This window comes from Bos indicus x Bos taurus, chromosome 5 (assembly GCF_003369695.1).
Source record: "Bos indicus x Bos taurus breed Angus x Brahman F1 hybrid chromosome 5, Bos_hybrid_MaternalHap_v2.0, whole genome shotgun sequence".
Classification (NCBI taxonomy): domain Eukaryota; kingdom Metazoa; phylum Chordata; class Mammalia; order Artiodactyla; family Bovidae; genus Bos; species Bos indicus x Bos taurus.
Genome location: NC_040080.1, coordinates 57,267,979 through 57,283,449, shown reverse-complemented (window position 1 = coordinate 57,283,449; position 15,471 = coordinate 57,267,979). Strand labels below are relative to the sequence as shown.

The window sequence follows — 15,471 nt, the reverse complement described above, 5'->3', positions numbered from 1 at the left end:
TCAGTCGTGTCCGATTCTTTTTGACCCCATGGACTGTAGGACATCAGGTTTCTGTGTCTACCACCAACTCCCGGAGCTTATACAAACTCATGCCCATCAAGTTGGTGATGCCCTCCAGCCATTTCATCCTCTGTTGTCCCCTTCTCTTGCCACCTTCAATCTTTCCCAGCATCAGGGTCTTTTCCAGTGAGTCAGTTCTTCACATGAGGTGGCCAAAGGATTAGAGGTTTAGCTTCAGCATCAGTCCTTCCAATGAATATTCAGGACTGATTTCCTTTAGGAGTGACTGGTTTGATCTTGCAGTCCAAGGGACTCTCAAGAGTCTTCTCCAACACCATAGTTCAAAAGCATCAATTCTTCAGCACTCAACTTTCTTTATGGTTCAACTCTCACATTCATACATGACTACTGGAAAAATCATAGCTTTGACTAGATGGACCTTTGTCTGTAAAGTAATGTTTCTGCTTTTTAATGTGCTATCTAGGTTGGTCATAGCTTTTCATCCAAGGAGCAAGCGTCTTTTAATTTCATGGCTGCAGTCACCATCTGCAGTGATTTTGGAGCCTAAGAAAAAGTCTCTCACTGTTTCCATTTTTTCCCCATCTATTTGCCATGAAGTGCTGGGGCCAGATGCCATGACCTTAGTTTTCTAAATGTTGAGTTTTAAGCCAACATTTTCACTCTCCTCTTTCACTTTCATCAAGAGGCTCTTTAGTTCTTCTTCACTTTCTGCCATAGGGTGGTGTCATCTGCATATCTGAGGTTATTGATATCTCTCCCGGCAATCTTGATTCCAACGTGTGCTTCACCCAGCCTGGTGTTTCTCATGATGTACTCTGCATATAAGTTAAATAAGCAGGGTGACAATATACAGCCTTGACGTACTCCTTTCCCTATTTGGAACCAGTCTGTTGTTCCATGTCCGGTTCTAACTGTTGCTTCTTGACCTGCATACAGATTTCTCAGGAAGCAGGTAAGGTGGTTTGGTATTCCCATCTCATTAAGAATTTTCCACAGTTTGCTGTGATCCATACAGTCAAAGGCTTTGTTTGGCACAGTCAATAAAACAGAAGTAGATGTTTCTCTGGAACTCTCTTGCTTTTTCTAACATCCAATGGATGTTGGCAATTTGATCTCTGGTTCCTCTGCCTTTTCTAAATCCAGCTTGAACGTCTGGAAGTTCATGGTTCACATACTGTCGAAGCCTGGCTGGGAGGATTTTGAGTATTACTTTGCTAGTGTGTGAAATGAGTGCAAGTGTGCGGTAGTTTGAGCATTCTTTGGCATTGCCCTTCTTTGGGATTGGAATGAAAACTGGCCTTTTCCAGTCCTGTGGCCACTGCTGAGTTTTCCAAATTTGCTGGTATACTGAATGCAGCACTTAAACAGCATCATCTTTTAAGTTTTGAAATAGCTCGACTGGAATTCCATCACCTCCATTAGCTTTGTTCGTAGTGATGCTTCCTAAGGCCCACTTGACTTCACATTCCAGAATGTCTGGCTCTAGGTGAGTGATCACACCATCGTGATTATCTTGGTCATGAAGATCTTTTTTTGTATAGTTCTTCTGTGTATTCTTGCCACCACTTCTTAATATCTTCTGTTTCTTTTAGGTCCATTTTGTTTCTGTCCTTTTTTTGTGCCCATATTTGTATAAAATGTTCCCTTGGTATCTCTAATTTTCTTGAAGAGATCTCTAGTCTTTCCCATTCTATTGTTTTCCTCTATTTCTTTGCATTGATCACTGAGGAAGGCTTTCTTATCTCTCCTTGCTATTCTTTGGAACTCTGCATTCAAATGGGTGTATCTTTCCTTTTCTCCTTTGCCTTTAGTTTCTCTTCTTTTCTCAGCTATTTGTAAGCCCTCCTCAGACAACTATTTTGCCTTTTTGCATTTCTTTTTCTTGGGGATGGTCTTGATCAATGTCACGAACCTCCTGTACAATGTTACGAACCTCCGTCCATAGTTCTTCAGGCACTCTGACTATCAGATCTAGTCCCTTGAATCTATTGTCACTTCCACTGTATAATCATAAGGGATTTGACTTAGGTCATACCTGAATGGTCTAGTGGTTTCCCCTACTTTCTTCAATTTAAGTCTGAATTTGGCAATAAGGAGTTCATGATCTGAGCCAAAGTCAGCTCCCGATCTTGTTTTTGCTGACTGTATAGAGCTTCTTCATCTTTGACTGCAAAGAATATAATCAATCTGATTTCAGTATTGACCATCTGGTGATATCCATGTACACCTGGAACTAACAAAATATTGTGATTCAACTATACTGCAATAAAATAAAATTTTAAAAATTAAGTTTTATGGTGAGAACCATGAGCTGATTCCATAAGTTTCCACTAACCACCAGTGATATTATCCTTGCTCTGTTCACTGTCTCTATGTACGTATGGGCTTCCCTGGTGGCTCGGACAGTGAAGAATCTGCCTCCAATGCAGGAGACCTAGGTTTGATCCCTGGGCTGGGAAGATCCCCTGGACAAGGGAATGGCTATCCACTTCAGTATTCTTGCCTGGAGAATTCTACAGATAGAGGATCTGACACAGCATATGGGAAACTGGTATTTATTGCTGTGTTATAAAGATATTCCATATCATTTAAAAATAGAAGTAGCCCACGAGGGGCATAGAAGAATAGGACATGGTCAGGCAGACGGCTTGTGTTTGGGTTCTGCCATGCAGCAGCTGTGAGGCAAAGCACTCACTCATGTGGGCTCCTTGAGTATAGGACGGGCTGTGGTGAGGTTTAAATAAGATACTGCATGTGGAGTCTCAGGTATGGGTGGGGCCACGGCAGGGCTTCTATGCGGCCCAGTTTCCATTTCTCTTCCTCTAACAGTATCAAAAGAACAAACATTTGTAGAACTAACATAATATGTAAAGTGCTTTCAAATAAAGAAGTAATTGAGGTAGCGCCCTGGTGGTCCAGTGGTTAAGACCTTGCCTTCCGAGGCAGGGTTTGCAGATTTGTGATCTCTGGTCAAGGAGCTAAGATCCCACATGCCTAATGCCTCGAAGCCAAGAACCCAAAACATAAAACAGAAATAATATTGTAAGAAATTCAATAAAGACTTTAAAGAAGATTTAATTAAAAAAAGAAGTAATTGATCTAGTCATACATATTAAGTAATACTGTTTGGATCAAAATATATTAGACATTCAACTGAATGAACTTTCTAGTGATTTAGAAGCAATGGAGACAAAGCCTTTCTAGTGCCTAACATATCACCTCAGGCAAGTTCTGATTTTGTCGCTTTCTGGTTGTGCTACCCAGACCGAGTCACATAATTTCTGTTTCCCAGTCTTTGAAATGTGGATAAGTCTGCTTCTAAGGTTTGTGTACATCGGTAAGGTAACTGCCTCAGGCAATATTGATATTTCTATTTAGATGACAGCAATCAAAACATAAGAACTTCTTTAGTGTGGGTTTTCTCTTACTGCTCAGGAGTCTTTTTCATTTTGTGAAAATAGAAGGATTATTTCATTTTCCCGTAAGTATTTGGTTATAAATAAATGGCTATAAGTGTCACATTGGGAAATTCTTTTTTCTTTTTCATAACTTTGGAGCATGTGGTCCCTAAATTTTATTAATTCCATTACTCTTCTTTATTATTCAAGAACATTTTGACTCATCCTAAGTATCACTCAAGAAAATTTCTAAATATTGTTGATTAGGTCCTAAATATTGGAAATGTTTTTCTTCTTTCTGTTATTATTTTTCATATTATTCACTTAACTATCTTATCTCCATAGAACTTGGACTTAAAAGCTGATCTGCAACGTGCTATACACACATAAATAGTTGTGTAGGACACCTTGTTTGTGCTAAAATGAGAGAACAGATGTGAAAGCACTTTGGAAATTGAAAAGCAAGCTCTATACATATTAAGGTAATATTATACAAATGTGAATGTGACATTTATCTATTAGGGGTGTGGAAATAGGGAAGCCTTTCAGAACTTCTGAGCTAATGAATCCAGTGTTTCCAGCATGATAGGAAACCCACGGTTTAAACGTGCTGACATCACTACATTTCATGGTTTCAGAAATCCTAATAGTACTTAACTTGATTTTGTTTCTCCCATATTTGTGTAAGACAATTTGATGCCACAACATTGCTTATGTCAGAATAAAAGCAAACAATAGCCATGCTATTTAAAATTCTCTGGATTCCAAGAAAGATATTTTGAACAGTTTCAATTGAAAATAAGTAACTAAACACTGTGTTAACGTTTGAAAAATATATGCTAACAAATTTTACAGGTAGAATGGACATTAAATTTACCTCAATTTAACCTTAAGCAGGAGTTTACTAAGTTAAAGATGTGGAAACACATCTGCTGGGCAAACCTTAACAAAGTTAGGTTCCTATAATTACTGTAGCCGCTAAGAGCTTCAGGTTCCTGGCCTATGGCTAGAATTCCACATCACTCTGCTGGGGGCTCAGCTAAACCTGAAGCAGAAACAGAAAAATAAGAAAAAGCATCAACTGAGTGGCTGAATGGTGGAACAGTCACATAAATAAAACCATTCAACAACAAAATTACCAAGTATTTTATATTTTGACAGGTTAAAGCTTCGAAATGGCGCTATTTTTAAAAGGTATCCATTCATTTCTCCACGATTTCTAGCATTTCTAGACTGGGAAAGAGTCTCAAGACAAATAAAAAACTGCAATTAACACAACATAAAGAGTTGAGATCCCCAAATCTCTTCTTCTTATTGATCGGATTCCTGTAGTGCCATCTCCTATTTACTCTGCAGCAAAAGCACTATATATTGAGCAGTGGGATTTTAGAAAGCTTCTAATAAGCTCCTGGCTGCTGATGGAGGCCCAGGTCTCCATCAGTCATTTGAACACAGGGAACAGCACCAGGGTGGGGGCGGGGAGGGAGGGAAATAAGCACGTACACACAGACCCTCTCCAGCTCACATCTCATCTGCTGCTTACCTCACTTCTCTTTCTGCATTTGTGCCTTTCTCACCTGGCCAGATAGAAGTTCATTCAATTTTCTCAAGGGCAAGACAATTCCTGAAAGGGATGCATTCTGATTGGAACGACAAGAAAAAGATCTCGACTCTTCAAAAAAGTAATACTTCCCCTAGCTTGTGAATCTCATAAAGACCATAAGGGAGCAATTGCTAGATTACCTCTGAGGGTTCACGCTCAGGCAGAAGAGTAATTAATTTCCTCTTTGGAAAAAAAAACGCACTATGTGGAGAAATTTCATAAATTGCATGAGCAGTTCAGCCAGGTGATTCTGTTGCTGAATTTGGCACGGTCAATAATGGCTAATTCTCCTTAATGAACGATCCTCCCTTATCCAGCAGGGTAGGTAAGGGTTCAGGAAAGATCCAGTTTGTATTCATACATAAAGACTACATGGTTCAAGGTTAAAACAAATGTCTCTGCTGTCATTAGAGAAATTCACCCACATATGTGATCCACAAATACTAACAAATAGCAGAAAATATATGAACATTTTGGGGGGGGGGAGTTTTAGATACGTTATTTAAAAAAATAATCAGTGAAAACAGTAATAAGGATTACAAGACAATACTGAACAAGAGAGAGAGGGAAGATTATTATTTTCTTGTCTCTCCTACGTTTTCCACCTCACTGCAATAAAAGATTCTCCATAATCCCAACACTGCTATTCTCTGCACAAAGAACCCTGAAACCAATTCAATACTGAGCAAGCTGAAAGGAGACACAATATCTCAGACCCCCTTCTCTCCAGGGCATTTGTAGGCAGAATAGCCACGGCTTCCAGAACATTCTTTTCACATTTCTCTTTCACGAGCGGCAGCATTGAATGTTTACCAAAGGCTTTAAAAAAAAAAACAGAATCTCACCAAACAGATGAGAAAAATATTTAACAACCAAGGCAAAGCAATTACAGTCAAATTTTCACCTCAAGATTCTCATCTTAGGTGTGCGAGGCAGAGAGAAGTCTCTTAACACATCAGTCTGAACCTAGAATGAGGATGAAAAGAGTTGATTCTGCCAATAGTCGTCAACAGATCCACAGCTTTGAATCTCGGGATGACACTGCAGAGCAAGCTGCCATCGGAAAGTGCTTTAGCGACAGTGCCACTATTTGGCTATGGCTGACTTAAATTTTTGAGCAGTGACCTGGGGACAGGAGAGACCCAGACATCCATACCCGAATCATGAAGAGATCCGAACAGGACAGATCTCGCTCTTCAGGTATTTGTGTCAGGCAGCAGCATCATTTTCAGCTACTCAAGGTGGCAATATGAGATGGCTGCAACAGTCCCCATTGTACAAGTCTATACACATTGTAAACTTGGCAGGAAATTAACAGCATTACCTGGAGTTAGCCCTACTGGCCCCCGCCCCCGTGACTTTCCCCCTGTCATCCAACCAATTTAACTCTGTAATCTAGACCTTTATGACTTTTCATTGTGATTTGATTCTTACACAGCATTATTCCCTTTAGAGCAAAGACTTTCTAGGTGCAAAGAGACCAGACATAATATCTTCAGTCAAGAACTGGATAACAATGATTTGTGTCTACATTCCATTCCCAGAAAGGTCTGTTTCAATCTAGCTCAACTGAGCAGGGAATAAAAGTCATGACATAAAATGGGAAAATTCCATTTAGGTTGGGTACAATATGCATCCATTGTAAGTGACCGTTCAAAATCGGAATGCATTACTTAATCTGGGAGAAAGGCAAAAACATCACAGAGGCTCTGAACACCTTACCTGGGCCATCTGCCTCTCCAGTTTTGATCGGGGAATATCATCAAAGTAGTTTTCATTTCTTCTCCTCCTTGCATCGCCCTGCATGATAATGTGAGGAACGTCTAGGGAGCCACCAGTGGTGTAAGTGCTTTGGCTAAGTGATGGAGACAACTGAGGAGGAGTGTGATTACCACTGGGTTCCTGAATGGAAATACATCATGAAATAAATACCATGTTCTTGTGGCTGACCTCTGGTTTAAAAATTGTGAAATACTGACAAGACACACCGCGGGGGTGGGGAGTCATTTTTAAATCAACTGTTGAGGAATCGATGACATTCTACCATTTTATTAATGGCATGATCAGCATGTCCCCCCTTAAGCCTTTCAGGTCGAAGGTTTACAGTATAGAGAGCCAGGCTCTGTTTTCTTAAGCCTCCATCATGGATGATCTCAGGAAAGAGGCACACAGATGCTAGGCACCCCCCACACTGTCACACGTATCTACAAGGGAGGGAACTGTGTTTCCATGCGAACACAACGGCCTCATTACAGTAGGTGCCACGACGAAACAGCTAAAACAGGACCTCATGGGTCCTGATCTTCCATCAAAAAGCAGCCTGGCAATCAGGCTGGGGAGGGGACACGATATGGAAATGGCATGCCACCTGCACGGAGTCCAGAGCAACACATGAGGACAGGCTTTGATGGCAAAGACAACTGGGGGAAACTGGCTGAGAAGGAAGATAAAAGGCGGCAGAGAGCTGGGCTCTGGTGTCTGAGAGGAGGACTGGATCGTGCTGGTTCTCCAGCTACTTCTCCCCAAGACATTCCAGACTGCCTCTGATGGATTAATAAGGTCCTGCATTTTTTTCTTGAGAACCTCTTTTGATTTATTTGCTGTTTCCTCAAGTCTCTTCCAGAGAGCCAGAGGGAGAGGTTCAGAAGAGGAAGGAGAGACAGCAGGGGACATAGCAGGGAATACTCCTCTAAAGGGTCATTTAGGATGGTTACACTGAGGGTGCCTGTATCTTTTTCCTCTTCATTCAGCAAAACGAAAGCAAAACAGTAATCCCTTTCTAGCTCATTTCCCCCTAATTTATCTGAGGCTCCTTCTATTGAGGGAGAAAAATAGGTCCTTTTTTTTTTTTAATATATTGTCACTACTCAACCAGCTTCCAAACAACCCATATATCCCAATTCTCCTAGACATCAATTTTCCTCATGGCTCCCTCCTGGAGCCAATTCGCTCGCTTTTCCTGAAGTCTTTGTGTATTTTCTTCTCCTTTAAAATGGAATCAGCCTCAAAATCTTAACAGCTCCTCTCCTGCCTGATCCTCCGCTATCCTGACAGTAGTTATGCTGTTTGCTGAAGTCCGCTGATAAGAAACATTCAGTGGCATTTCATTGCTGGCAGTTACATCCAAGTGCCACCTTTGTGTTCATTTATTATCTCCACCCTTTCTGACACTTGCAAAAAAGGAATCAGAAGCAAGCAAGTACAGGGCTCAATAAAGAGAACAGAGTTGGAACTCTCCAACTGGTCATGGAGACCCCAGCTTTATGGTGAATTTTTGAAAAGTTCCTATGGGCCTGATAAACACCAGAGACTGCTGGTTACTCCTTCCTGGGACCATTCTCCCTGGAATCTTCTCTCTCTTTGTCTCTTTCCCTCTGCTCTTTCTTGCCTTCCTTCCCTTCCACTTTATTTCTTTCTTCCTCCTATGGTTTCTCTCTAGTTTTTCTACCCCTTAATTCTAAAATATAGCTGAAATAGTTTACTAAAGTCCTAGATTCTCTATTGTTAATTTTTGAAGTGGGTAAAAACCGAACAATTCATTTCTTAAAAAACAGAAGACCCGAAGGTTAATTTTAAATCGATCTTTAACTTAACTCTGGTCCTCATCGATTTTCTTTCTGTGGGTTTGAAGAGTTTGACAGAAAATTCATTTCCTCTGTGTTGAGGGGAGTGTGGGATGGGGGGCAGCAGAGAGGTTTTTTAAAGGTGATGGTTTTTCAGATGTTTATCTAAATCTCAAAAACACACATTTAACCAATCGAGAAAAACAAACCTTGTCTTAGAAAATGCTATCAAAGGCAAGAAAGCTTTTTATACAGATAAGGTAAGCTACCTGGAAAACAGCCTGTACTTTCTGACCCCCTGCTTCAGTCATTCCTATCTTACTGCACAACACAGTTTTTGAGGATATGAGTGGAGGACGGAACAAGCACGCGGGGTACTTACCCTGAGGGTGATGGACCGAGGGGGCTTCTGTGGTGGGTCGTCGTGCAGCCTGTCTCCCAGAGATGCCAAGATACGTTTCCTGTGGCCAATCAAATTGATTTTTAAAACCTGAAACGACATATATATTTGGATTAAATACTTCACTTGAGAAAAATGATTTTTACTTGTCCTATAAGATGCAGGAGGGGAGAGATTTGTGCAAAATTACCTCTGCACCGGGAGAGATGTGGCGTGAGATCCGTGTGTCCCCGCGAGGCCACAGAGAGAGGACCGGGGCGGTGAGGCAGAGGAGGAGCAGGGGCAGGGCTTCCGTCAGGCAGGCTGCCTGCGGGTCCAGCTCGCCACCCGGCAGCCACAAGACCTCTCCAAGTCTGAGTCAGGTCTCATCCCTCCACTAGCTTCCTACGGCTCTTAGAGCAAAACCTGAGTCTTGACCCGGCCTCGAGGCCCAACGGGGCTGGCTGCTCTGTCTCTCTCTGGTCCCTGCCTCTCTCCCTCTGGCCTTCTCTGTTCCTTGAACAGTCACACTCATTCTGGCCTTGGGGTCTCTACTCGTTTCTCCATCTTCCTAGAATGCTCCCCCGGCACCCCGACCCACCGCCTCTCCTGCAATTTTTAAATGATGCTTTCTCATCCATTTGGACGCTACTTCAGTGTGGTTTCCTCGCCAAGGCCCGTCCCTCCTCCTTGCTAAAAGAATCGAGTCCTCAGCCCCATCATGCTCCACCCTGTGAACCTCTTCATAGCATTCTCTGAAATAATTTTATTTGCTGGGTTGGTGTTTGTGTAGCCCTCCCCACAGGCTGCTTCTCTGGTGGCTCAGGAAGTAAAGAATTTGCCTGCAATGCAGGAGGCCTGGGTCCAACCTCTGGGTCAGGAAGATTCCCTGGAGAAGGGAACGGCTATGCACTCCAGTATTCTTGCCTGGAGAATTCCTACGGACAGAAAAGCCTGGCGGACTACAGTCCAGTCCATGGGGTTGCAAAGAGTCGGACACGACTGAACAATTGACACTAACACTCACCCAGATAAGATAGCCTTGCCTGTGCTTAGTTGCTTAGTCATGTCCGACTGTTTGTGACCCCATGGACTGTAGCTCTCCAGGCTCTTCTGTCCATGGGGATTCTACAGGCAAGAATATTGGAGTGGGTTTCCATGCCCTCCTCCAGGGGATCTTCCCAACCCAAGGATCAAATCTGCATTGCAGGTGGATTCTTTACTATCTGAGCCACCAGGGAAGCCCAAGAATACTGGAGTGGGTAGTCTATCCCTTCTCCAGGGGGTCTTCCTGACCCAGGAATCATACCAAGGTCTCCCACATTGCAGGCAGATTCTTTACCAGCTGAGCTACCAGGGAAGCTCTCAAAAAAACATCCGCCCAGGTAAGTGTTCAGAGAGCAGGTACGTCTTTATCATCATTATTTCCCCAACAATGTTTGAAATAACGGAAGCTCAATGAATATGGAAGAATGAATATTAAGGCAGATAAAAGTACAAAGTAGGAATAGAATCAAGTACTGCTGACCAGGGTCTCCCCAGGATGGGACTTTTGAGTCTGACAGCATACTGCAAAGGGCAAAGTGCAAAAGAGATGACATAGGAAACCAAGGCTTGCAGAGAGCCTCAGTCCCCAGCCCTTCCCAGAGCCTTACACATTACTCTCTTTCCTTCATCACAACATTCCTAATGGGAAGGTGCTCTCCTTGATTTACAGAAGAGGAGACTGAGGTTCAGAATGGTGAAGTAGCCTACCAAAGAGCCAATATATGGTGGCTCTGGGATTTTAATATGGTTTGCCTAACTCCAAAACTTGTTTTACTCTAAGGCAAACAGCAAAGTTTCGGCATATCTCCAAATATCACTAACTTTTTAAAAACAACAAATTATAAACCATTTATAAGAATATGTTCACCTCTTTCCTACACACATACAGTACTAGAATAGAACAATTCTTGTTGGATAACTAGTTCAAAAGTATATGACCCATTGTGAAAATGATTTTTAAAAAAATTCTCTTCAAATTTTACAGGGTTGAGGGGGGTATTTCCTGGCACTCATTCTGTGCTACTCTATTTGTCAGTTAGCCTATTGGCCTCTCTGCCTAAATTGATTTTAAGTTAGCATGATCCTCTATTCTTTTTACTTTTAAATTAAATTTTAAAATATTTTAAAATTTTTATTTATATTGGAATACAGTTGATTGACAATGTTGTGTTAATTTCAAGTGTTCAGCAAAGTGATTCAGTTATACATATATCCCGTCTTCTTCAAACCCTTTCCCCATACAGGCTATTACAGAATATTGTATTGAGTTCCCTTGGTAAAGAATCCACCTGCAACGCATGAGACCCTAGTTCGATTCCTGGGTCAGGAAGATCTGCTGGAGAAGGGATAGGCTATCCACTCCAGTATTCTGGGGCTTCCCTTGTGGCTCAGCTGGTAAAAGAATCCACCTGCAATGCGGGAGACCTGGGTTCTATCCCTAGGTTGGGAAGATCCCCTGGAGCAGGGAAAGGCTACCCACTCCAGTATTCTGGCCTGGAGAATTCCATGGATTGTATAATCAATGGGTCGGACACAACTGAGTGTAAATACTGTGCATATGCTATACACAGTAAGTAAGAGCTTCCCAGGTGGCGCAGAGGTAAAGAATCTGCCTACCAACGCAGGAGAGCAGGAGATGTAGGTTTAATCCCTGGGTTGGGAAGTTCCCCAGAGTAGGAAACGGCAACCCATTCCAGTATTTCTTGCCTGGAAAATTCCATAGGCAGAGGAGCTTGGTGGACTACAGTCTATGGGGTCGCAAAAAGTCAGATTCGACTGAGCACACATGAGCACGTGCTTTACAGGGAGCCCTTGTTGGTTATCTATTTTATACATAGTAATATGTATATGTTAATCCCAACCTCCTAATTTATCCCTCTCCCACTGCATTTCCCCTTTGTTAACCGTAAATTTGTTCAATTCCTTTTTATACTCACTCTCTGACCCATGTCTGTCGAGGGTGGGGATGGTGAATGTTAATCAAGGTCTGTCTACATGCAACACCTCCCTCTGATTTTATAAACCTTCATCTCCCCCAGACTGATAAATCCTCATCTTGGCAGGTTGTTTTCATAAAGCAGCTCTCTTTTCACAAAGCAGTCCCTTTAGTCCACTCTCTCTGTACTGTCTCCTCTCCTATTTCAACTGCTTCAGGTCTGCTGAACAAATTACTCACAATAATCCAGGTATAGGTAAACTTTGGCATTGCATTTAAGCAGGATACCATTTCCTGCTTTTAATGCCCCTTTAAAAATGCCTTTTCTAAGCACTCTTGATTTTTGGCTGGCCATACAGCTGCAGTAGGAATAACGAGGCACAAAAATATACACTGACTGTAAAACCTCTTAATTCGGTCAGAGCTGATAGTTGAAAGCCCTTTAATTTGGAAGGATGGTTTGAATGATTGCGCCTACATTCCTTATCTTACAGTTGTCCATGCAGAAGCCCATCTGCCATCCTTCTGCCCATTCATGTAAGATTGTGTTATCTTTCTATATTCATATTAGCCAGCTTGGCATTTCACTACCTGGAGGAACTTAGTAGTTTTTGCAACTCTGGAATTTCACCATATACTCCTTCTTTCAGATGATTTATAAATATGCTAAATAAATGCAGTCCCAGGGCTGATTACTTGCAGACAATACTGTTCATACAATCCAGAGAAATGCCCTTGCATTGTTCCTTGTTTTTTAAACATTAAGATCAAAGAAAGCCTCCATTTCTGAAAAATACAACATTAACCTTTTCAAGTGTATTTGCAAGTCTAAAAACCACCTCATTTTCTCATTCCCTTTTATTCTTATTCTCAACTGCTTGGCTAAAGCTTCTATTAAATATAAATTTCTGCCACAAAATCCTCTCTGCCTTTCTCTCAGTAGGGAATTGAACATGATGGTGATGGTGCTATCGCAGACCCCTGAATCCTGCTAAGAAATGTTCTTAAAGCAATAAAAACATTCCAAATTATTTTGAGAAATAACTGACACTAAATAACAAGTGTGGTAAAACTGAGTGGGTGTAACCTCCATTGCTGCTTTTGATTTACTCACCGACAACTCAATTTTGGGCAAGTTACCTGACTCTTCTGTTTCCAGTTCTCTTGCCTATAAAATGAGGAGGTTAATGCCCCGTCTCAAGTGCCGTTGGAAAGATAGAGTGAAACTGAAAACAATCAGCACAGTGCCCTGAACATACAAGATGCAACCTTCACAGGGTGCTCATTTCCGCTAACAGTCTCTAAGGATACATGGAAATCTGACCCGGCGAAACAGGGACTTGGTTGGTCACTTTCATGAAGTTAATCATGTCAAACGAATACGGTGATGCCTTGCAGGAAGAGATGTGGTTAACCTCAGAAAAGTCCTCATGGAAGCAACATGCTCTTGTAGGAATGGGTCTAGTTTCTAGCTATTAGTTTAGTACCAGAGCTAATCTAAAGGAAAGTATCCTATTCTTCCATCCCACCATTTAATCTCCAACAGGAGGTAAACTGAGGTCCTCCTCCACACTGGAGCTCTGCTGCTGCCTCCCCCAGAGAACTACCCCCAAAAGGGAGACAGACATATAGGCAGCTAGAATGAACTAGTTAACACAGAATGTGATTTGTGTCAACAATGCCTGGGTAACTCCCCTTCCTTATTAGAAATGATCACATGTTATAGGAGATACTGATGATTACATTTACTGAACATCTGCTATGTTCCAGTTGTGCCAGGAACTGTGCCAGGTGCATTTATATATGTGCAAATATCTCCTTGAATTCTTACAATAACAGTATCATTCCCATTTTAGAGACGCCAAACCTGAGATTTAGAAATACTGTTATATGTCAAGTGTCTCACTGCTAATGGATATCGTGGCTGGAATATGCACCTGATTATGAACCTGCTCTTTACCACTCACCACAGGCTCTTCTTGTTGCTGTCAACCTCTATAGTATTTGGCCTTAGTTATACTATTGTTTGGGCTTCCCAGGCGGCTCAGTGGTAAAGAATCCACTTACCACTGCAGGAGACACAGGAAATATGGGTTCAATCCCTGGGTCAGGAAGATCCCCTGAGTAGGAAATGGCAACCCACTCCTGTATTTCTTGCCTGGAGAATTCCATGGACTGAGGAGCCTGATGGGCTTCAGTCCATAGGGTTGCAGAGTTGGACATGACTCAGCACACACACATACTACTGGTTAACATTATAATTGTTCTTAAGCTGGTGCTTTTTTTTTTTTCTTTGAGTTATCATGTTCAAAACATTTATACTGGGTCTCGATCATCTGAAAACATTAAAATAATACAGCTTCAATTTTGAACAAGGCTCATAGCAGGGTTAAAGCTTCAGATCAAAAGAGCTCAGACACATATCTTACAGAATTCCTTGTAAAATGCGTATATACCAAAGGACAAGAAGTCCTCATCGACCCAAGATTCAATCCAAGTTGACTAATATTAGACAGGTAGGGAAGGCAGACATTTGGCTTCAAAACTCCAAAGCTGACAATAAGAAATCCAATTGGCAAGACAATAACAGAGAGACTATTCTAAAGAAAGACAGTTATTATGGAAAAGTCAAGTCCAAAGGCAGTTGGGTTTGCCTTCAGTGATTGTCATTATAAGCAGATAGGGAGATAGTAAAATTGTGCCACCCTAGGCACCGTAACTCACAACCAGTCAGCCTGTAAACCTTCAGTTTTCAAAGAGTCAGAGCAATGATTACTGTGTTAGTACAGAGTTCTGTATGGATTTCATCACTACTTGGTTGACAAGTTGCTGCTGCTGCTAAGTCACTTCAGTCGTGTCCGACTCTGTGCGACCCCATACACGGCAACCCACCAGGCTCCCCCGTCCCTGGGATTCTCCAGGCAAGAACACTGGAGTGGGTTGCCATCTCCTTCTCCAATGCATGAAAGTGAAAAGTGAAAGAGAAGTCGCTCAGTCGTGTCGACTCTTAGCGACCCCATGGACTGCAGCCCACCGGGCTCCTCCGTCCATGGGATTTTCCAGGCAAGAGTACTGGAGGGGGGTGCCATTGCCTTCTCCGGGTGAAAAGTTAACTGCATGTAAAAGGAAGAAACCCTATTGGAGTAAAAGGTAGACTAATGGTAATATACTGAGGATTTAGTTACTCGAAGATATTGAGCCAATTCTGCTCAGCTCAAAAAACAATAGTGGGTTTCTGTCACAAATTATTTGGCAGACTCAAAGAGGAAACTCAGAGAAACTGGGTATAAATACTATATCACCAAACTATTAACTGGATTTCCTGGTGGCGGTAAAGAATCCGCCTGCAATGAGGGAGACCCAGGTTCAGTCCGTGGGTCGGGAAGATCTCCTGGAGAAAGGAATGGCTACCCACTCCAGTATTCTTGCCTGGAGAATCCCACGGACGGAGGAATCCGGCGGGTTATGGTCCATGGGGTCACAAGAGTCAGACATGACTGAGTACACAAGTAAGCATGCACGCA

General features: G+C 42.2%; 1 protein-coding gene across 17 annotated transcripts in view; it reads right to left on the bottom strand.

Moving 5' to 3' along the window:
- Positions 1-15,471, bottom strand: part of ANKS1B (ankyrin repeat and sterile alpha motif domain containing 1B) — a 1,175,033-nt gene that overhangs the window by 92,145 nt on the left and 1,067,417 nt on the right. For 13 of the 17 annotated variants that reach the window (XM_027542059.1, XM_027542058.1, XM_027542061.1 and 10 more), the window contains 2 exons: positions 8,968-9,075; positions 6,745-6,924 (listed from right to left, as the gene is read on the bottom strand). In XM_027542059.1, coding sequence (XP_027397860.1) covers positions 6,745-6,924; positions 8,968-9,075 — 288 coding nt within the window. The remainder of the gene's footprint in view (positions 1-6,744; positions 6,925-8,967; positions 9,076-15,471) is intronic. The other 4 variants (XM_027542068.1, XM_027542069.1, XM_027542070.1 and 1 more) reach the window with 2 other exon arrangements.